This window comes from Hyaena hyaena, unplaced genomic scaffold (assembly GCF_003009895.1).
Source record: "Hyaena hyaena isolate Hyena2069 unplaced genomic scaffold, ASM300989v1 scaffold_63, whole genome shotgun sequence".
Lineage (NCBI taxonomy): Eukaryota > Metazoa > Chordata > Mammalia > Carnivora > Hyaenidae > Hyaena > Hyaena hyaena.
In genome coordinates this window covers 771,163-793,238 of record NW_024080695.1, presented here as the reverse complement: position 1 = coordinate 793,238, position 22,076 = coordinate 771,163, and the positions used below count along the sequence as shown (strand labels likewise).

The 22,076-nt window shown below is 46.6% G+C and overlaps 1 protein-coding gene across 8 annotated transcripts in view; it reads right to left on the bottom strand.

Annotated features, from left to right (window-relative positions):
* The window catches only part of FAM193A (family with sequence similarity 193 member A), a 164,376-nt gene that overhangs the window by 25,356 nt on the left and 116,944 nt on the right, over window positions 1-22,076 (bottom strand). For all 8 annotated transcript variants that reach the window (XM_039232071.1, XM_039232072.1, XM_039232074.1 and 5 more), the window contains 6 exons: window positions 18,491-18,568; window positions 16,900-17,012; window positions 16,539-16,781; window positions 13,981-14,134; window positions 13,688-13,867; window positions 8,098-8,349 (listed from right to left, as the gene is read on the bottom strand). In XM_039232071.1, the coding sequence (XP_039088002.1) occupies window positions 8,098-8,349; window positions 13,688-13,867; window positions 13,981-14,134; window positions 16,539-16,781; window positions 16,900-17,012; window positions 18,491-18,568 (1,020 nt within the window). The remainder of the gene's footprint in view (window positions 1-8,097; window positions 8,350-13,687; window positions 13,868-13,980; window positions 14,135-16,538; window positions 16,782-16,899; window positions 17,013-18,490; window positions 18,569-22,076) is intronic.

The following is a 22,076-nucleotide window of genomic DNA, read 5'->3' as shown; positions in this document are numbered from 1 at the left end:
TTCTGAGAGCAAGGCACTCCCTGCTGGGGATGCGCCAATGTCTCCCCACTGCTCTTAAGATAAAACCGGAAGTCTGTAACAGAGCCTGGGGTATCCCTGTCCCTCCTGCTTACCAAGTCCCCGACACACAGGCCTTCCCTTGGTCCTCAAATCCAAGCTCCTCCTTGACCCTGAACTTTGCCTATGCTGCATCCAGGTTCTAGAACATCCTAACCTCAGCTCACAACCTCACTGACTTCCATTCATCCTCAGGCCTCAGCCTAAACATCCTTTCCTCAAAGAACTCGCCACCCAGCACCCAAGACCTAGGTGGGCCTTCCCATGTAACACTCCTAAAATCCAGTTTTCCCGCTTAGTGCTTACCACAGCTACGACTCAAGACTCCCTTGTCATCTGCGGGTTTAACATCTGCCCTCCCTCAGACGGGTCCTGCACCATGTGGATGCCAGCACACAGCAGTCCCTCCCCAGGAGGCTGGGCAAAGCCCTCAGGGCCTGACTCGGGCAGAGGTTAGGAGGGAAGGGGCACGGCACGGGGACAGTCCACATCCACGGACAACTGCCCCACAGCCAGACAGGCTGCAGGAGCCAAAGCGGAGACATGTCTGCCTGGCCTCTGCCTGGAAGGGGAGAGGGCACCGCAGGAAGCAGTCAGGGTTCAAGAGAGGAGGCGGCAGTGGCAGTGGAGACGGAGAGGGGGGCTTCCCGGGCCGCCATCAGGACATTCGCTGCAGCTCTGGGAGCAGGAGCCGGAGACCACAGTTCCCGGAGGCGGTGGTCAGTGACACAGCTCAGCCCGATGGGTCTGGACTGGGTCTGGACGCCAGCTCTCCCTTTTACTAGCTGTGTGACCTCAGGCAAATTACTCAATCTTTTTGTGCTTTAGTTTCCTCATCTGTAATTTGGAAACACCTACCCCCGAGGGCTGTGGTTAAGAATTAAATTGGACAGTGGGTGTCAGTGTGCAGCACACAGATGGCTGAGGTGAACTGTCCCCAGTCCGTGAGACTGGTCCTTAGAGAGCAACGCTGCCCTGCCCCCCGCCACGTCGCCCATCCTGGGTGCCGAGAGGAAGTGGGGGTCACTCCGTTCAGGTGGCTCAGCACACTAGCTGGCCTTGAACGTGCTCAGGGAAGTGGAGGTGCAGGGCGAGAATGGACTGGACACTCGGGCTATCAAATGGTACGAAACAGGGCTGGAGGCCTAATCTAGCTGCTCTGTCAGGGGAGCCCCACAGGCAAAGGGTGAGGAAACCAAGAAAGCTGTACTTCTACAGACCCATCTCCACAAAGGAGTGACAAACTATGAGCTGCTCTGATGAGAAGGAATCGACGGGAAGGAGGCTTCTCAGTCCTGAAGACCTTCTGCTACAGGGCAGAGCCCCGACAGCGGAAGCCAGCTGGCTGAGAAGGCGCCGCCGGGCTGGCTGGGAGGGCAGCTCTGCACGGCCGCGGCACATACGGGCCCGGAAACTACTCGCTACTTCCCGAGACCCTCCTGATCCATGGCTGCGAGCTCACGGATTTCCCCTCGAGGGAGCCTGGCTGAGAGCCTCACATGCCGCCCGCGTATGTCCAGAGAGCTTGTGCTCAGCCAGCGTCACCTCCTCTGCAGAACCAGCCCAGAGGCTCACCGGCAGCCCTCCCTCTGCAGGGCGACGGTCCCTCTGACCTGTCCTGTGAGGTGCTCCATGGCACGCTGAGGTTTGGACTGGATTATGTCTTTGTCTTTAGGTTATGAGATCCCGAAAACCAGGGACCGCCGCCCCGCTTCTGTTCTGCTAGCATGTAGCACAGGCCTGGCACATACTGGATGCTCAATGCGGGCTGCGCAGAGCGCAGCTTAGAGGGATACAGGAACTCAGTTGTGAAACTGAAAGAACTGCAAACCTAAGTTGGATTCAATCTACACTCTTCAGAAGCCTGTTTACTCGGAACGGGAGGTCCAGCGTCCGTGAACGCGCTCCCACAGGACGGCCAAGCCTCCGCAGGCGTGCGTTTCCTTCAGGGAAAAACAGGCTTCTGTCCACTAGACCAACCGTGGGCCATGCCCGCACAAGTGCACCAGTGACTCAAGCATAAAGTTCGTCTCTCAGCATGTGGGTACTGCTGTCGAAGCAGAACACGGATTTGTTTCACTCTCTGTACAAATCCACACGCCTTCAATTAACAGAAGTTTTGAACTGGTCCCCACTATGATGCAAAACTGAGTCACAGGAAAGTAAAATTTTTGCTTTAATTGAGAGCTCTGACAAACACACGTAACAGATGCCTTCGAAACCCCGGCGAGTCCCTGCAGGAGCCCGGAGGCCCAGCCCGTATTACACGCTCCCATCTCCACCCCAGATACCGCCAGCAAGGCTGCTGAGCATGGCCGGCCAGCGGCTCTGAAGCAAAATACGGATCAAAAGTCACTGTAGGACCCCTGATGGCGATCTGTTTCTGTCCCTAGTTTCCAGATGGCTTTTTTCTCCCTCGAATTCCAATCTGACCTTAGACCTGCCCCATACCTGGTTTCATCAGCTTTGCAGTGGTTGTGCTGAAGTCACCCAGTGAGGGAGGAGACAGATGCACATGGCCCAGAGCCACACGGGAGCCCCCTTGCCAGGCTCCACTCATACTGAACTCACTGAGGGCTGGGATGTGGTGACCATTTTTAACTATTTCTCACGCTCCCGGTGAGAGTTCAAGACTTGGCTCTATCTTCATTACTAGGCCCCTTCCCAGTGCAATGATGGTTTCAGAACTCTGTTTCCAGATGGAAACTGCGCAGCATTCAGAGCTGGAAGCCTTGGGCTTCTTCTGAGCCTAGCCCGGTAGTCACGGCGCCCTGGCCACGAGGGCCAGCCGGCGGGAACAGGGGGCCAGCGTGCCGGCTCACAGATGCCCTTCTCTGTGGGAGGCTGTGTGGTCCCTCCGCTCACGTTGTGTCCAGTAAGGGGGACATGACACTCTAGCTCCCAGGAAAACGGCACCAAACACCTTTGTAACAAGGTGCTGAGCCAAAGAGAAAGCCGGGGGACTCTTACACGGAACTGACCAGAACGTGGTGCGAACAACAGGGCGAGGTGGAGGTGTGGGGGCGAGATGGCTTCCCTGAGGGCACATGCACCGTCATCACAGTGATGGGAGACAGACCCATGGTCCCGCGGGAGGCAGGAGAGCTGGAGACTGTCGGGAAGAGTTCGAGGGTCCCAGGTGGGTCAGCACCACACTGGTCCCTCTTCCCCTACTTAGGGCCTTGCTGTTCTCACAGAGTAAGTTGAATAAAACATGACCCCATAAAAAAAATCACCATACGTATCAGGAAACAATACATGCACGAGAGCAGCAAAACACCCAGATTTAGATCCTCAAGGTTTCATTCAAACACAGAACCGTGTGTAAAATGCTTAAAGAAAGAAAAGATGAAAGAAAACATGATCAAGGAACAAGCGAACACAAAAGTTGCTAACGTATCTTAAAAATAAATTAATGAAAGCTTACAAATAAGAATTACAGATGGAATTAAAACGTCAAAACTGAAGCAGCACGTTAGACACACCAGAGAGTCACGTAACTGGAAGGCTGATGCAAAAGGGGCTCTCGGGACAGACAGAGGCCGGGGCAGACGAGAGCCACGAGGATGAAAGGGCGGGGCATCATCAGATAGGGGTTTAAAATGACTAACGTGGCGAGGGCTGCAGAGGAAAAAGCACACAACGTGTGAGAACAAATCGGTAACGTGAGCAGTGAGGAAATTGTAAGGAAGAAGAAAATAAGCTAGACGTAAAAGCTCCATATGAGAAATGAAGAACGCTTGTGATGAACCGATCATCAGTGGATGGGACGCGGCCAAGTAAAGACTCAGCAAGCTTCCAGATCTGACAACAGAAACTTCTCAAACTGAAATGCAAAGAGAAACAAGAATTAAAAAAACCCAAACCAAAAAACCACTGCCACCACCAACCAAAAACAGCAAAACATCCAAGAAGTGTGTGACAATTTCGAAAGATATAACAAACAGGAACTGGAATAGCAGAAAGAGTAGACAGATAAAAGACAGAAAATATACTTGAAAGAATAATGGCTGAGAACTCTCCAAAATTAATGAGAGACACTGAGCCACAGATTCAGGACACTTAGAGAACAGCAAACAGAAAGAAACACCCCCAAATCTACACCTAGGCATTTCATATTCAAACTGGAGGAAGCCAAAGACAAAAAGAAAATTTTGAAAGCAGCTTGGGGAGGGAGAGGGAAGGAGTGGAGAAAGTAAGGAAAGAGGAGGCGAGGAGGAGAGGAGAGGAGAGTGGCGGGATCCCTGTACCTCTAAGAACAAGGAAGAGAATTACAGAGGACATCTCGTCAGAAATCATGCAAACAAGATAAGAGTAGAGTGAAATCTGCTTAAAGTGTTAAAAGAAAAAAATCCGGCCAACCTAGAATTCTGTATCCAGCAAAATTATCCTTCAAAAGTAAAGGAGAAATAAAGACCTCCTCTGACAAACAAAAACTGAGGGAACTGACAGCCAGCAGACCTGCCCTGTAAGGAACGTTAAAAGATTTTCTTCAGGCAGCAGGAAAATGATACAGGTCAGAAACCTGGATCTACATAAAGAAAGGAAGGGCAATGGGAAAAAATAAATATAAATAAAATAAACTTATTTTCTTATTGTTCGTTGAGCTAAAAGATAACTTTGTTTAAAGCATTAGCAGTAACAATGCACTGGGTGATTAATAAACAGATAAGTGAAAATAATATAGCGCTGTCACAAGGGATGAGAGAGAAGGACAGGGAATATTCTGTGACAAGGTGCCTATACTAACATGAAGTATAGTGGTGATTATTTTTTTTTTATGTTTTATTTATTTCTGAGAGAGAGAGAGAGAGAGAGAGAGGCAGTGTGAGCAGAGAAGGGTCAGAGAGAGAGGGAGGCACAGAATCCGAAGCAGGCTCTAGGTTCTGAGCTAGCTATGAGCACAGAACCCGACAAGGGGCTTGAACCCACGAACCATGAGATCATGACCTGAGCCAAAGTTGGACACTCAATGGACTGAGCCACCCAGGCACCCCTATAGAGTGGTTATTTGAAGAGGGACTTAGATCAGGTAAAATGTCTATTCTAATACAACTGCCAAATTTAAAAAAAAAAAATGTATCATCAATATGCTAAAGAAAGGAAGTAAAATAAAATCAGAAAATTAAAAGTGGAGAAGGCACAAAAAAGAAGCCTCTGGTAATGAATAGAGAATAGGAAAATGGCTACTATTAACCCAAACCATCAAAAATCACTTTAAATGCGGCCAGTCTAAATACACCAATGAAAATACAGAAACTGTATTCAGAGTATATCAGAAAACAAGACCCATCTATGTGTGTCTGCAAGAAACCTACTGGAAGTATAAAGACCCCTTCAAGTTAAAAGTAAAGAGATCCCTGCTAACGCTAATGAAAGGCTGGAGTAGCCGTGTTTTCAGACAGGTCAGACCTCAGGGCGAGGAAGGTTATCGGGGATACAGAAGGGCAGTGCATGATGACACAGAGGGCTACTTCCCCCAAGAACACAGAACAATCCGGAACACTCACCAAGACAGACACCTTCTGGGCCATAAAGCACACTTTAACAAATTCTAGAGAGTAAAAGTCATACGATGTCTGCTCTCAGACCACAAGGGAATTAAAGCAGAAATCAGTAACAAAAAGAAGGCTGGGAAATCCACAAATATTTGCAAATGAAATTTCCTGTCATACAGTTTTAACTTTTGTCTAGAATTTCATTACTGTCTTTTTCTCCTGCAACTGCTTTTAATTTTCAAATAACTTTAATCTCAGCACATAGAATTTAAATGTATCACTGGAACAAAGACATATGAAAACAGAAACAGTCTTCAAGTTTTTCTAAGTTCAAAAGAATAAACTTTCTATACTACTCATCCTAAGCATTTTAGGTACTAAATATTTACCCACAATGGCCAGAGTATGAATTAAAAGAGTTACAACTATACTGACATAAAGTCTTAATGGTTTGGTGACGAATGCCACTTCACCGGAGCGAAGGTCCCTAAAGAGCCCAGGAACACAAATGGGGGAAACAGAAGAGCGTTGTCCACATTCAGCGCCCACCTCTGCCTCCCAGGGACTCGGGGACACCCCTCTGAACAAGACGGCTCTGATGTAACGGAGGAGGATAAGTCTGTGCGTTGTCTAGAAGGGGGCTTTACCTACTCCCACGGGGCTGTGAACACACTGTGTATTAGCTACCCATGTATTCACAGTACTCAACGAAGTCAAACCGACTCAAGTAATACAAACTAATTTTGGAAGACCTGGTAAGTGACAATGCTAGCTTGTTACATTTTTATATCAGATACAAATGGAGTACTTTGTCAAATGCATCTCATTTTTCTAAATAACATGGCATCCAGCTAAGTATTTTAAATCCATCAGTGGACAGTCTTGACATGAATAGCACAGTGACTGAAATAAAGCTTAATAGCTCATCCTCTGTATTTGCCTTTTCCCTTCTACCTAGGAATCCTTCATCACATCTATCTAATGGATTAAAATTTAAAAGGTATTAGACAAATAGATCTTATATACAGATGATGCCCCCCCCTTTACCATTTTAGGGACTACCTATAATGTTCTTTGAAAAGGCCAAAAGTAAGGCGGAGAAACAGGTTTTCACAGGAGTGTCCCAATAGCCTCTGGGGAATAGTCAGCTTCACTGTACTCTTTTCTAGGGGTAGTTACTAGGGACTAGAAAGCAGTTCTATTCAGGTAACAACAGACTGGATAGCTTCTCCCCTTCATACATTCACCCAGAGGGAAAGAGGCTGTGTAGACTAGGCAGACTATGAAAACAAGCTGGCTTTGAATATACACCTGAATATGCTATTTAAAATCATCTTATTAATAAAGCCATCATTAAATGTTCAAACTGAGAGATACCCAATCTAACAAAATTAAAGCATAAATCTGGGTCGTTACCAAGTACTTATCTCAACAAAACATAACAAGTTGATTCTACTTTATTCTAAATCAGTGTTTATCACTTTCCTACCCATGCCCCTCCCCCAGAAAACAAAGCCCACTGATAGACCCCCCCCCCCCCCACAGCACTTCACAGCAGATGCCCTTTTCTGGGGGAGAGGGACGTGCGTGCAGTTTGAAAAAGCACCTTCTACCCTATGTTCTGCTCCCTTCTCCCAGTTAAGAATCATTGTTTTAAATCATAAATTAGTAGTCTGTAGAAAATTTTATTTTTGATTAAAACTATCTTGAACCAGACTAACTGATAAGGAAACCAAAAATCAGAATTTAGAAGACTCAATAAAAGTAAGTTCAAAATAGCTAAGGAGGCAAAGCTACCTAAGGGATAAAGAATGAAACCAGCCTGAAAACTTCTCTGCAAAGCCTAAGCTACTCAGATAGAAGCACGGTGTTCTCGGAGAAGAAATACATGAACATCGAGCCTCTTCTTGGTGCCCACTCCTTTTCTCACCAAGCTCGCAGCCCAGCTGGTCTCTGGGAGGCCCTTGTCCGTGTGCCCGCCAGCCACCCCTCAACAACTGCCTGGCGCTGGGACTTCCTCTCGGAGCGCACCCAGGATTCCTCCTTTAAGTCTGCGTTTCGACAAGTCCTTCATTTTTGCGCGTAGAGGGCACAGTCACTTCAGACGCTGGAGAGGCCCAGGCCCCGCTAGTGTCGGAGGACTTGCGCATACTCAGTATTTTACCCATACAACATTAGGAAGAAGAGCCAGGGCCCAGGGGGCCACGAGCAAAGAACCGCACTGTGTCTGGTGAGTAGAAGAGCTGCCTGTGGAGGCCCCCAAATACAACCCATTATACCAACGTCACCTGGAAACTCTAACATTCTAGTTAATTCTGAAGGAATACACCACGGCTCTGTGATTGCTCTTACAACTGTAAAGTTCCAAATTCTGAGAGCTTACGAGATTACGGTAAAAAGAGACATTTGCAGACCTCCCAGCAGGAGTAAACACGGTCCTACACAAGTTGACAATTTAGGACTTTTGTTTGTTCAAACATGCATACTTCTTGTAAAGACCTTAGTGACGGGTGAGCTTCAAGCCTTCTCTGCCCTGACTTACCTTACTGTGTGTGAAGGGGGGCGCTGTATACAAGGTGGGGTGGATGAGAGGGCGGGGCAGGTGTGGGACTGCATGCAAAGGCACGTGTCCGTGGATGTGGGGGTAAAGATGCAGAGCAGGGTGTGTGGGCTTCTCTGGACTCATGAACTGATGGCCCGGGGGAAGGGCGCCAGCTGTCATAGCTGCTGCTGTCAGTCCAGAAGCTTCTTGTTTACAAACATGACATTCACAAGTGTTTGTAGCTTGTTCAGCCTGAAAGGAAAGAAAGAAAAAGTACCTGTTTATTTAGTATGAATGAAAAAGTCACATTCTGCTGAGCAGCTACAGAGCCAATACAAAGATGACGGGCTCATCTGAAACCTCAAGTCGCCCAGGGCCTTCCTTGTGAAGTACAGAAGGGACCCCAAGAGACGGGGATGCAGGACACCTGAGAAGGAGAGAGGCACACCTCACTCCCCAGCCCGGTGTCTGCCGAGGTGGCACCGCACCAATGTGCTCCCGTGCCTGTCTGCGTAGGGACAAGGGGACTGGCACGGATGACAGAGTGCAGAGGGTAGCTGGGGCAGAGGATGACAGAGCCCTGGAACTGGGCTCCACGGGGCTCATGGCACTCAGGAGCGGTTACACGGAGATTCTGTGAAGCACACAGAGACAGGACTCTGCTAAGGGGAGTGAAGCAGTCGGTAGCTCCTCTCCCTCAGAACAGGGTAAAACTGAATGCAACTGTCAAAGCAACCATCTGAGGATCTGAAAATCAACCAAAGGAGAAAAGCAAATTGAGAAGCATTTACTCATGCCACTCGGCTAGAACGTCAGGTCAGTGAGGCGGGAGCCTGGCCTTCCTGCCTGGGGCTCTTCTTGTTGCCAGAAGCCCTTAAACATAAACTAAGAAATACCAAAGAATCAGCAGCAGAATTAAAATGGAACACTAAAATTTTTGTTTAATACAAGAAGGTAGTAAAAGAGGAGCAGAGGCACAAAACACACAAGACCTATGGAAACAGCACAGTGGCAGCTGTTCATGGCACCAACCACGACACTAACCACAAACGAAACACTCCAGACCGAAGGCAGAGACCAATGGACAAGACACAAATACAAGACCCAACTACAAGATTCAAGGACAAATCTTACATTCAAAGACACAAAGAGGCTGAAATTCAAAGGATGACAAAATATATAACGTGCACACACAGCAACCATAAGACAGCTGGAGCAACCCTTGATGTCAGATAAAATGGTCTTTAAGAGAAGAAATGCCAGCAAACAACCATCTCATAATGACAAAAGAGTCAATTAACAACGAAGAAGTAACAATAATACATGCATGCACCTTCCACAACACTGTCCCAAATACATGAATCAAAATCTGGCAGATGTGCAAAGGGAACAGACAATCCGCAGTTATACTTGAAGACTTCAGTCGGTCTGTCAGTAGTTTTTAGAATCAGACAGAAAATCAGTGAGGCTACAGAAGATGAATAATGCTCTCAATGTGACCAAACTTTCATTCACAGGACACTCCACTTCACAAGAGTGGAACGCAAGTTATTTTCAAGTGTACATGGAGCATCATCTAGGAGAGTCCACATGTTAGGCCATAAAACAGGTCTCAATAAATTTGGAAGTTCTAAAATCAGCAATCGAAGCTTAGATTCCACAAGTTAGAAAGGTAAGAATAAACCAAACCCGAAGACTACATAGACAAGAATAATGAAGATCAGAACACAGATCAATGGGGGCGCCTGGATGGCGTGGTTAAGCGTCCGACGTTCACTTGGGTCTTGATCTCGCGGTTCGTGGGTTCGAGCCCCGCGTCGGGCTCTGTGCTGATTGCCAGCTCAGAGCCTGGAGCCTATTTCAGAGTCTGTGTCTCCCTCTCTCTCTGACCCACCCCTGCTCATGCTGTCTCTCTCTCTCCTAGNAGAGTCTGTGTCTCCCTCTCTCTCTGACCCACCCCTGCTCATGCTGTCTCTCTCTCTCCTAGAAATAAATAAAAATATTAAAAAAAAAAAAAAAAAAAAGAATACAGGTCAATGAAATAAAGACAAGACAAAAAAACCCGAGAAATTAACAAAACCTAAAATTGGCTATTTACAAAAACTGATAAACCTCTGGCCAGACTGAGGGGTTTAAAAACAAAAAACAAACAAACAAAAAAAAAACGGAAACAAAATTACCAAAACCAAGAATTAACATCATTCCAGACCCTGCAGGATTAAAAGAATTTATAAGCAAATATAAGAAACAACCTTATGCCATCAAATTAGATGAAATGGATGAATTCCTAAAAAGACACAAATTTTTAAAATTAACTCAAGAGGAAATAGAAAATCTGAGTAAACCTATAATAAACAAAATTTGAATTAGTAATTTTAAGTCTTCCCACAAAAAAAGACCAGGCCCATGAGATTTCTACTGGTAAATTCTATCAAATATTTAAGAAACCTGAATTTTAGACAAATTTCTTCAGAAAATGTAGGCAGAATAAACCCTTCCCAAATCATTCGTTGAGGCTAGTATTAGCAAAGCCAGACAAAGACATCACAAGGAGAGATGACTGTAGAACAATTATTTTCCATTAACATGGATGTAAAACATTAGCAAACCAATACAGCAAAAAACAAACAAAAAATTACACATCACACCAAGTGGGATTTATCCCAGGAATGCAAGGTTGGTTTAATATCCGAGAATCACTTGAGGCAATACACCACAGTAACAGAACGAAGGATGAAAACCACAGGACCATCTCAATAGATGCAGAAAAGGCATCTGGAAAACCCAATACATGTTCATGATAAAATTCTCAGGAAACTAGGAGTTGACAGGATTCACGTCTCCCACTTGGTAAGGTCACCCTGGACACCGTGGAGGCAGCATCTCGCTAGTCACAGACTGAGTACTTCCCTCCAGGCCTGGGACCAAGGCAAAGACGCACACAGGACTGCAGTGCTCCCCTGCACAGGCGGGCTGCAGGCACTAGCTAGCTCGGGAAGGCGAGAGTAAGACATTAAAAGCATCCAGATTGAGGAGGAAAAAGTAAAACTGTCTTTATTCACAAACAACATAATCTTGCATGTAGAAAATCCAAAGGAATCTACAAAAAAAAAAAAGGAAAAAACAACAACAAAAGAATAAACGAGTTTAAGCTGCAGAATACAAGATAAACAATCAACTGAATTTCTATATACTGCCAACAATCAATTGAAAACTGAAATTATAAAATACCATTTACTACAGAATCAAAAACATCTAATACTTAATAATAAATTTAGGAAGTTCACAACCTACTGACTAGAAATTTTAACTGCTAAAAGAAATTAATCATGATTTAAACAAATGGAAAGATATAGCACATTTACAGACTGACAGATTTCAATTTTGTTAGGACTGTATTTTCCCCAAATTGATCTATATCATTCCACAAATACAAGACTAGGCCCAGAGGCTTCTGCTGGTGAATTCTACCAAATATTCAAGAATTCAACTCAGTCTCTATCAAAATCCAGGCAGGCTTTTTTGTAGAACAAGCTGATTCTAAAACTCACATGGAAACAAAGGATTTTGAACAGCCTAAACAGTTTTCAATAAGGCTCACCATGCTGGAGGGGAGATCCTAACTGATTTCCAAGCTTACTATAAAGCAATAGGCCAAATACGCTAGGGGAAAGTACCCAGAGGTCAAATAAACACAGAATACAAAGTGCAGACAATAAATACTTGTATTTATAGTCAAACGATTTTCAGCAAATGGCCAAGGCAATTCAACGGGAAAGGAGATGGTCTTTTCAACAAGTGTCACTGGGACCATGTGGATACCCACATGTGCAAAAACATGAATTCAGACCCTACCCTCACACCGTAAGTAAAAACTGAGTCAAATGAACCAGATCTGAGTAAGAGCTAAAATTACAAATCTTCTAAAAGAAAACAGAGTTTTGAATTAGGCAAAGTTTTCTTGGACAGGAGATCAAAAGCATGATTCATTTAAAAGAAATAAAAAGATTGGTGAATTAGAATTAATCAAAAATAAAAACCTTTGCTTTTCAAAAAATACCATAAAAAACTAACAGACATGCCACAGACCAAGAGAAAAATTTTGCAAATTGCATAATTATAAAGGAGGTACAAGACAAAAAGAACTTCTAATTCCTATAACTCAGTAAGATGGAAGAGGAAACAAATGGCCCATCAATATATAAAAAAATGCCCAGCTTTACCCAAAAACAGTGAAATGAAGGGATTACCAATTCTTATCAGACTGGCAGCACCCCAGAACTGTGACAGCACCCTCTTCTGGGGGCAGGGGAGGCCATCACACTCTGACCCAGAACCACCACCGCTGGTGACCAGCCCTGGGGACAGACCTACTTATGTGTGAAAGATGCATAAGACCACTCCCTGGACAGTATGTAGGGGGAAAACAGGAAAGCAAACACAGGTGCCCACAGGTCCTACTAGGAGACCAAAAAAAAAAAAACGAAACCATGGTACATCCCAGCTTCTGGAACACAGAGGGCAGCAGCAGAGAAGGAAGCAGTGCACTCTGTACGGGGAGAGCTGGTCAGGATATACAGGAGAGAAAAAGCAAGGGAACGGAGTGTGTATTAGTGTAAGTCTTTTCATTTGGAAGGGAAAGAATAAATATTAGCATCTGCATAAAAAAACACTGGAAAGACACACAACAATGAGTAAGACAGTTACCTACTGGGACTAGAACTGGGGGTGGGTAGGTGCTGGCCAGGGCAGATGGTGAAGGTCAAGGGGACAAGACTTCTCAATGTAACACCTTTTCATCACATCACCTTCCTTGCCTGAATCGTGGATCTACACTGCCTATTAAATAAGTTGATTAGCCAAGCACCTTGGCCTTCATCTGTTCTTCCTTTCATTTAAAAACTATGTAAGCATCTATTTATAAACTCTGAGTCTTTAAGACAGCGGTCTCGAGGTACTCTCACCTTCAGTTAACAGGAAAACAGATATCCCCTGGGAAAACCCTCCCTTACAAAATCAACCATTTCTGAAATTTTAACATTCCGCTATTTTATTTATTAAAAAACTCTCCCTGGGTGGCTCAGTCAGTTATGTGTCCGACTCTGGTGCAGGTCATGATCTCACGGTTCATGGGTTTGTGAGCTCGAGCCCCGCTGTCAGGCTCTCTGCTGTCAATGCTGAGCCTGCTTCAGTCCTTTGCCTCCCCACCCTCTCATGCACGGGCACACATGTGCACGCGCTCTCTCTCAACAATAAACATGAAAAAACAAAAACAAAAACTCTTCCTTTGCTTCTTTACAAAAAAAAAAAACAAAAACCCTCTATGATACCTAAATACCTAAAGCTACTCTGGGGAGCTGTAAAATCAAGACTGTTGATTAGACTCAAGCAAGAGGAACAAGATTAAAATGGGGGTCAGAAGTCATGTTTGTTTATTTTATGAGCATGCCCCAATCCTCTCCAGTGCTCATCTTCAGAAGTTATTCAAAATTACGCTATTCTGTATTCAGTAATGCTCACATTTAGAGAAAATACACACAGAGAAAGACACCCTCGGCAAAACACAAAGTTCAGAAAGATAAAATCATACCTGCTGAGTTGGGTAAGATGGGGGTGGACTGTCCACTTTACTTTCCTCTTTCCTGGGGCTCCCGTTTCCGAGAGCTACGTCTTGCTTTGGGGCTCCTGGCGGCTCCCCACTGCTCTCGCCATCCGCCTCTTCATCATCAGCCTCTGAAGAGCTACTACTGGTACTGCTTACCTGAGGGGACTTTAAAAACAACCTTTATAATTGATACTTTTCAAAATGGAAGAATATAAAAAAATAAGATGCCAGACCATTTTATGCCATTTATTGTCACTATGAAGAAGTTGTGCCCATACCTCATCTTTCAGAGCCATGTTTTCCCCGCCACCATTCAATTCGTTGTGGATTCCATTCATGTTGGCCACCACCTCGGTATCGTCGTAGTTACTCAATGGATAAATATCAGCAAACTTAGCTGACAGTGGTGCAACGTCTTCATCATCACTACAACTGAGACAGGCAGAGAGGGTCACCACGAGACTGTTCACCCCAGGAGACACTGAGTGAACCACCTAAGCACAGATGTCTCCTTTATGGACACTGTTCTCATTCACAAAAGTTACACTGAGCGCCACGCATACTTCTTACTCTCAGTAACCTGAACACAAGGAGAAAAATGCCTGAACTTCAATTACCATTTGTACCATTTAGAAGAACGGAAAACAAAACTCCAAAAGGAAAAAATGTTGGAAAAATCATAAAATGTAATCAGATTAATCACTGCATTTCCACTCAACTTGAAGTGCCTTGGTGTATAGCTGTTCTCTGCCATTTCCAAGCAGACACAACTTTTTACTAAAATTAAAGTACAAAGAACCACCGAAATTTCAGATGTAGCCAGTTGAACAAAACTTTAAGGCACTTAGCTGACAAAATACTGAAGTTTTTTACTATAAGGCCAGCTCTGGACAAGTCAGTCATGATCTTAAGTAAATATCAGCTTTAGCAAGACATCTAAACAACGGGCAAATGAAATATTTACTAAAAATTGTAAGCAAATTTCAAGGCTGTAGTCAACGAAGGCCACTTCAAACATATGCTTTTCTGGTGCAGGGAAAGAGTGGGCACAGAGCTCCCACCTCAGTGCAAACTGTTCAAGGTGTGACATGACCACACATGGTCACCCCACAGTCTATATAAACAGGCCTCCTGAGTCCATCTTCTGCCTCAGCATACAATAACCTCCAGAATGAAAAGTCCTAAGAACTAGCGATCTTTTAGCTTTAGAAGAGCATCCAGAATTGCTGAACTCAGAAGTTTTTTCCATTTTTAGAAAGAGTCACCGTACTCCAGCAAGCTATAGTCTAGAGCTCACCAAGTGAGGCACACAGCACCCACTGGGTGAGGCCGCACAGCTTGCTGAGGGCCTGTGGAACCTGAGGTGAGGTGACAGAACGTTTTGCCTTGGTCAACACGCACACCTGCTTCTGAGATGTTATCACCACCACAACCCACAGATGAGGAAACCGAGGTTCAGAGACGAAGTGATCGTCTGCTCAACGTAACGAAGACAGCTGCGTCGGCCTAGAGCCCACCAAAACTGGGGGGCGCTGCTGTACAGAGACTAAAGCTGTACGACTCTATTTAAATGTCTTCGCTTAATGACACCACTAAAGAGACAACACGTACCAAAGGCAATGCTAGAGGTCTTCAGGTCACAGCAGTTCATATTTGGTAGACATCAGCCCCCGGCTGCTGAGGGACCAGAGGCCCCAAGCGGCCACGGGCAGTCCCAGCCCAAGGAGAAAGGTGCCCACAGCCTACTTCCTCCACCACACAACAAGGCACAGAGCTTACACCTGACACTGGCGGCTGTGACACGTGAACAGGGATGAGCTCTTCCACCACGTTTTTACGAGGCTGTATATGTTTAATGTCGGTATGCTTTTTAAGAGGCTGGTAAACAGCTAGCTGGGAAACCCGCGACCGTCCTTCACAGGCTCCCAGAGAGAGCAGGGTGTCCAGGACTAGACAGCAGCTCGAGTTCACCAGAGTCATGGTGTTCAGACCAATCCCTTTAGAATTATTTTGTGTTTGAGACCAGATCCATATTGAGGACTGGAAGACTCCAAAGGAAAGCCTCAGAGTCATCGTGAGAAATCCAGATGGAGGCGGTGAGATATCTGAGAAACGCTGAAGAGCCCGCGGTCGGGGCGACAATCCCTCCTACTGGGGACTCGTGCTGATGTCTGTCACCTCCACAGGGCTCCCGACACCCTTATGCTCTGCGATAAGCAAAACACAAACCTAAATTTACCTAAATAAAATAAAAACACACATCCACGTGCAACCCGTCCAGAAGTCAGGGTGGAAAGCCTCAACAAATGACAGGGTCACAACTCTGAACAAACGTGGGACCAATCACCTACAGTGTGAATTGGTGACAGCTGCAGAGCCACCTCGCTCATACAAAATGTATTTCTAGATAAAGTGGGAACACAGAAAACAGAACTTTTCAATTGCTTGCTACAGTGATCATCTGGGTTTTAGCAAGACATGGGATAAGCATGAATGCTGAACGGACAATGAGGCGGAATGAACTTCGGGCTGATCACCCTCAAACAGAATGAGGAAACGTGGAGGAAGAACTGAAGAAATACTTCCCTGCATTCCAACATGGTTTTTCTTTACCGGCATTTATTGATTTACCATATATACTTTTTTCAGGCAATGAAATACTGTCAAAGTTTAGGTTTACAGACTTCGTATTTTAAAAGTTGCTTAAAAAAATGAAGGATCCTTTTTCTGGAAAAGCACTATAATGATATCCATACTTCTGTAGACATTACTGTCCATATTTCTCATTACTGGGTTAAGTAAATTTCTGAAATCTCATTACAAAGTGACAACTTACAAAGTTGGTGCCGAGCCACTGTCTGTGAGGAGGAGTCTGGGATGTTGCTGAATTGTAACAGGAGAGCTGGAGCCTGACCCTGAGCTGGCTGAGGACACGCTGGGTGGGCGCAGCTCAGAGAGATAGTCGGGGGCGGAATCCACTTGGAGGGGCAGCTGGTGACTGTGGATGTCGCCAGCGACGGGGGGGTCCATGACACCACAAGTGAGGATGTGTGAGAGGCTGCAGTCATCACAAGCACATCTGGGTGGGAAGGAAGGACGGTTACGCAGAGAACCAGGGGAGAGGCTGCCGGGTCGGCGCCTCTGCTGCGGCCGTGGCTCCCACAGGCCCGCGGTGCCCCCGTGAGGCGCAGGCTCACCTTCTCCTGTAGTTGCAGTTGGGGCAGTCGGGCATGCTCAGCCGGGAGGACAACATGTGCCTCATGGCGTCTGTGAAGTTGTTCTCGCCGGCGACTGCCTTCTTATTGGTTAGCTGGAGGGAATCATCAAATGAAAGGTTAGCTTTGCAAACATATCCCCCAATCAGGTGGTTCCGGTTTTCAGTAATCGTGGTAATATGTACCACGCTCATCTACAAGCCGGGCGCCACAGGCTCCGAGAGCAGGAAAGGGCCACCGAGGGGCGGGAGGTGGGGGGCAGACCTGAAATACGCAGCAGCCACTGGCTCAAGTGGCACGAAGGCCAGAGAGCAGGAACCCCTGGCCGGTGCCTCGTCGGCAGACACCAGCCCTGACCCCAATCGGCTGTGTACTCGTTAGGGACCAGGAGTTCAGAGCTAAATTGTGGCTCCCAAGGCGCTCAGGCCCTGAAAGAGGAAACCATGCGGTGGGAGGTGCTCCCGCACAGAGCTGTGCAGGATGCCACGGAAACAGAGAAGAGCGGAGCAGGGTGCTAGGCCTGCAGTGGGGCAGGGAGACGGTGCTCTTAATTCTGTCAGAGACAAAACGAGCTCCAGGTTAGAGGCAGAGCACTGAGCTGCACATCCAATGAACGCCTGCGGAAGGCCTGCTGAACCCGAGCTGAGCAGGGAGGGGTCTTGGAGGACTGGGAGGAGGGCACCGTGCCCAACGGCGTGGCCTGGAGGCACATGGGCCTGCACACACAGAGCTGCACACCAGAGCGGCATTTGTGACACGTGATGGCAGCAAGGCCGGGGGGGGGGGGGGGGGGGGGGGGGGGGGGGGGGGGGACGCCCACTGAGGGGACAACGACAGCACGAGAAGGGGGTGGGGCTACGAGCTACCTGGAAAGAGGTACTTGAACTTCCAGTCCACTAGGCAAGCATCTGGATCTCAGAGAAGCCTGGGGACGGGCTCTGGCAATGGGAAGGGTGATGCCGGAAGGGCCACTTGATAGGACAGAAGCCATACAGGAAGGGTGGGGTCCCCGGGGACAGGAGAGCAAGCTGAGTGTGGTGCCCAGAGGAGACCACAGGGGTGAGGCCAGGGGGCACCAATGTCTGAGGAGGGCTGAGGGAGCAGAGCTGGCTGGAGAAAAGCAGGAGATGCCAGCAAGTGGACGAAAATCAGAGGAGCAAACTTCCAAAGCTGAGTGCCCTGAGGCCATCGTGACAAGGCCGCTGGCCAGCCTCAGAGGGTGCAGACGGGCAGGGGAGAGCCTGTGGGGAGGGAGCGAGTGGCGTTGTCAGCAGCCACCCTGGAGGTATGGCCGGGCGTGTGGGAGGCTGTAAACTGGGCCTCAGGGGGAGGGCCCAGTCCCGCTCTGTGACCTCAGCAGCTGCCTAGAGAGCGCAGGGCTGGAGCGGGTCACTTGGTAAATGGGAAAATTTTCCTTGAGGAATACAGAGGATGCAGAGAGACAGAGGAAAATTAGCTTATCTGGGATTGACAACACAACCTTAGGGGCAGACAGGGCAGTATGGCCTTGAAATGGTGGTGTTTCCCCTGAGCCGTGCTCCTGCGCCGGCCGGCAGCCTCCCCGCGGCCTTACCTGCTCCTCAATGAATCGCCTCTGTTTGAAAAGCTCCCAGTCCTCTGTCAGCATGCGCTGCTTGGTTTTCATGGTCATCTAATAAGGAGACGCAGACAACAGAGCCTCAGTACGAGCAAGAGTCACCCAGGCGTCTGCGAGGGGAGAGCTTAGATCGGGTGCACGTGAGAACCACCTGCAGAGGCTCCACCTCTTTCACGTGCTCTTCTCACGTGGGAAACACAGAGGCGCTCACATTAAAAAAAGAAATTAAGATGTCAGAGCTGGATCTGTCACTGCAGTAAGTGAACATTCATCCTTCACTGAAAGCCTGTTGTTATGTGCCCTGCCTGAACCAGACATCCAAAAGTGAAGACGACCCACCCTGCCTGTGACGAGCCCGCGGACAGGACACTGAGGGTCGTGCCTCTCACAAAGGGGGCGAACTCGGTACGGCCACACTCCCATGAAGCCCCTGGAGGAGTCCGATCCACAGAAGCAGAAGGTAGACAGGGGCACCGGGGGTTGGGGGGGGGGCTGTTGTGCAATGGGGACCCGGTGTCTGTCAGGGAAGGTGAAGATGTTCTGTAGGCAGAGGCTGGGGACGCTCACGACAGTGGGAATGTACTTACTGCCACTGATCCGGACACTTCACAATGGTTAAAACTGTAGATTTTATGTTATGTGTATTTTACCACAATTAGAAAAGAAGCCAAACTGAGGGGGACAGGGAATCAAGAATGGGCTCAAAGGTACAGTTTTAGTGGCTGGGGGAGGCTATGAAACAATTAGGTCCTGATGTTTATCTAAATGTATTCAACTATTAAAAACTTAAGAATTGCCACTAAAAAGACAGATATGGGATATGTATCTTCCAAATTATCAGAACACATAAAAGGAGAAGGTGGGACATATTTAATCCCACAGGCAAGAAAATACTACCAATAAACCCTCTAAAACAAAACAAGGGTACTTTAAAAAAAATAAATTCATCTTCTTGAAAAAAACATTTTTAATCATTTAAATGATAAAAGAAATCAAAGTTGAAAGTACAGCGCACAGAAATACCGACAACACAAGTCCCACAGAGCTGACTGTGTAAGACGTGCCCAACATGTACAAGAAAACGTACAGCGTCAGATGCATTTTTTTTTTTAATATTTTTTATTTCTAGGAGAGAGAGAGAGAGACAGCGTGAGCAGGGGAGGGCCAGAGAGAGAGGGAGTCACAGACTGAAACAGGCTCCAGGCTCTGAGCTGGCAGTCAGCACAGAGCCCGACGCGGGGCTCGAACCCACGAACTGTGAGATCATGACCTAAGCGAAAGTCAGACGCTTAACCGACTAAGCCACCCAGGCGCCCCTCAGATGCATTTCTGAGGGAACAAAACGAAAATCTGAAACAAACCAGTAAGGCAGGAAGAAATTAAAGGTAAAGGCTGAAATTATCAGGAAAATAAAGAAGCAAATGTGATCAATAAACCCCAAAACACCGGTTCTCCAAACTCCCTCCCAGGCTGACCACGGCAAGAAAAAGGCCCATAGAAGAAGTGGGCCTGAGAAAGGACAGACACAGGCTGGGGGGGGGCTTCTTTTAAACCGCAGGGGAAGTGACTGTGCGAGGCAGACGTTCACACCCAAAGGAAAGCGGTGAGCGGGCGGCCCCCAGGCTGTTCGCACCTGCACGGTGCTTTTTAAAAAGCCACGTCAACGTCAGAAAGCTCTTGCGATCGCACCCAACAGCCAGACGTCTCCATACAGCGCCGCGGCTCTAGGCGCCTGCCCTTCGCTGCCCTCCCGGGCGAAGCGTGGCGCTCCCTTGGATGCAGACGGGGCTCTCTATGCAGAGTGTGCCGGGCGGCGGCTCCCCCACAGCCTCCCCTCCGAGCCTGTAACCCCTTGTCTAAACCAAGTGGACAACGTCCTAGGTGAGTACAACGTGGGGAGCTAACCCACGAAGCAAAAACCCCAGAACGGACCACAAAGCAAGATGTACATTGGAAAGGTAGCATGAGACCTATAATCCTCACTCCTCCCCCCTACAAAATAGATCATGCCCCAGATTTTAGGGTGGATTCCCTCAAATCCTTTATGGAAAAAAAAATTTAACTGGATGCTGCTAAAAAAATCATGGAAAGTTTCTCAATTCATTCTATGGGACTAGCACAACCTTTATACAAAACAGAGAAGACCTCAAAGACAGATAGAGATACCTCAGAATACAGACACCAAAATCCTAAATAAGATATCAGCTACTTAAATCTAATAATGGGTTAACAGAGAATATACCATAATCTAGTAAGACTTTAATTCCAGGAATGCAAACATGTCTCATAATTAGGAAGCCTAATCTCTCACTTCATATAGAAAAACACATTAAAAAAAAAACCTCATACAATCAAATTCAGTATCTATTTGGTTTTTACATAAATCGTAACTTTAACAAGCTGGAAAAGGGAACATTCCTTAATTTGCCAAGAACTATCACCAGCAAGCAAGGCAAGCACATGCCCTAACGGGAAGCCAGAGTAGAGCGCAGCGCCCACAGCAGCGCTCATTTGTGCTGGGCTGAGGGCTCTAACCGAAGCCAAGCAAACCAGTTCAAAGGCCGCGGAGGGTAAGACAACACCCTTATCGTAGAAAATCTGAAGCAGCCAACTCAGAAACTACCGGAGAGTCAGTAAGGACAGTGGGTGGAGGCAGCAGCGTGACAGTGTGGTCCCGATGACCGAAGTCCCCAGGTATAAACTTGGTAGGAAGCAAACAAACGGTAAAATCAAACTGCAGAATACGAAAGAACAATCTAAAAAGAGAAATACATACCATCTTCTTGGATGGGAAGGTTCAATATTGGTGCCAGTCCTCCCTTTACGTTACACGTGTCTGCCGTTTTTAGGAAAAACCTTTTTCTCACAAGTAGCTATTACTATTGTGCATTTAAAAAATGATTTTAAAGGAGCTAGACATTAGGAACGGTAGTAATTTCTTTATTTTAGTACAGAACTCAGTACAGAGTCAATAGAACCTCCTCTTTTGACCCTCTCCTCACATCCTCTGTGATTAATTTTTCTAAACATTTGGGTACGTGCAGGTTTATGTCTGTGTCAAACAACAAATAAAGGATACGTCTTAAAAGGGAAGCAAAAACAAGTGATTTCAAGCTGGCTGCCATCTCCCACGTCCATGCTTACTTGTGAATACTCAATTATTTTATAGATGTTTTGAAACCTTGAAATTACTACATAATTCTTAAACTGCTACTTGATTAGAAGTGACTGGTCCAATCCAAGGATTCTGAAAAGACTGGTATCTTCCTGATGTTGCTAAAAATTACTCGTTTCCCTAATTTTTATTAATGGCATCATGGTTTCTTGATAGGTGAGTGAAAATAAGAATTTTTTGGTTGCTTTAGTAAGGAGTATGGCTTTTCTTTGTGAGGGGAGAAAGGGGAAAATACCTTTTTCCCCGTTTTCTTACTGTGGTAAAATACACATAACAAAATTTACCATCTTACCCATTTTTAAATGTACAGTTCAGTGGTATAAAGTACATTCATACCATCGTACAAACATTCCTACCATCCATCCCAGAACTGTCTCGTTCTTCTCA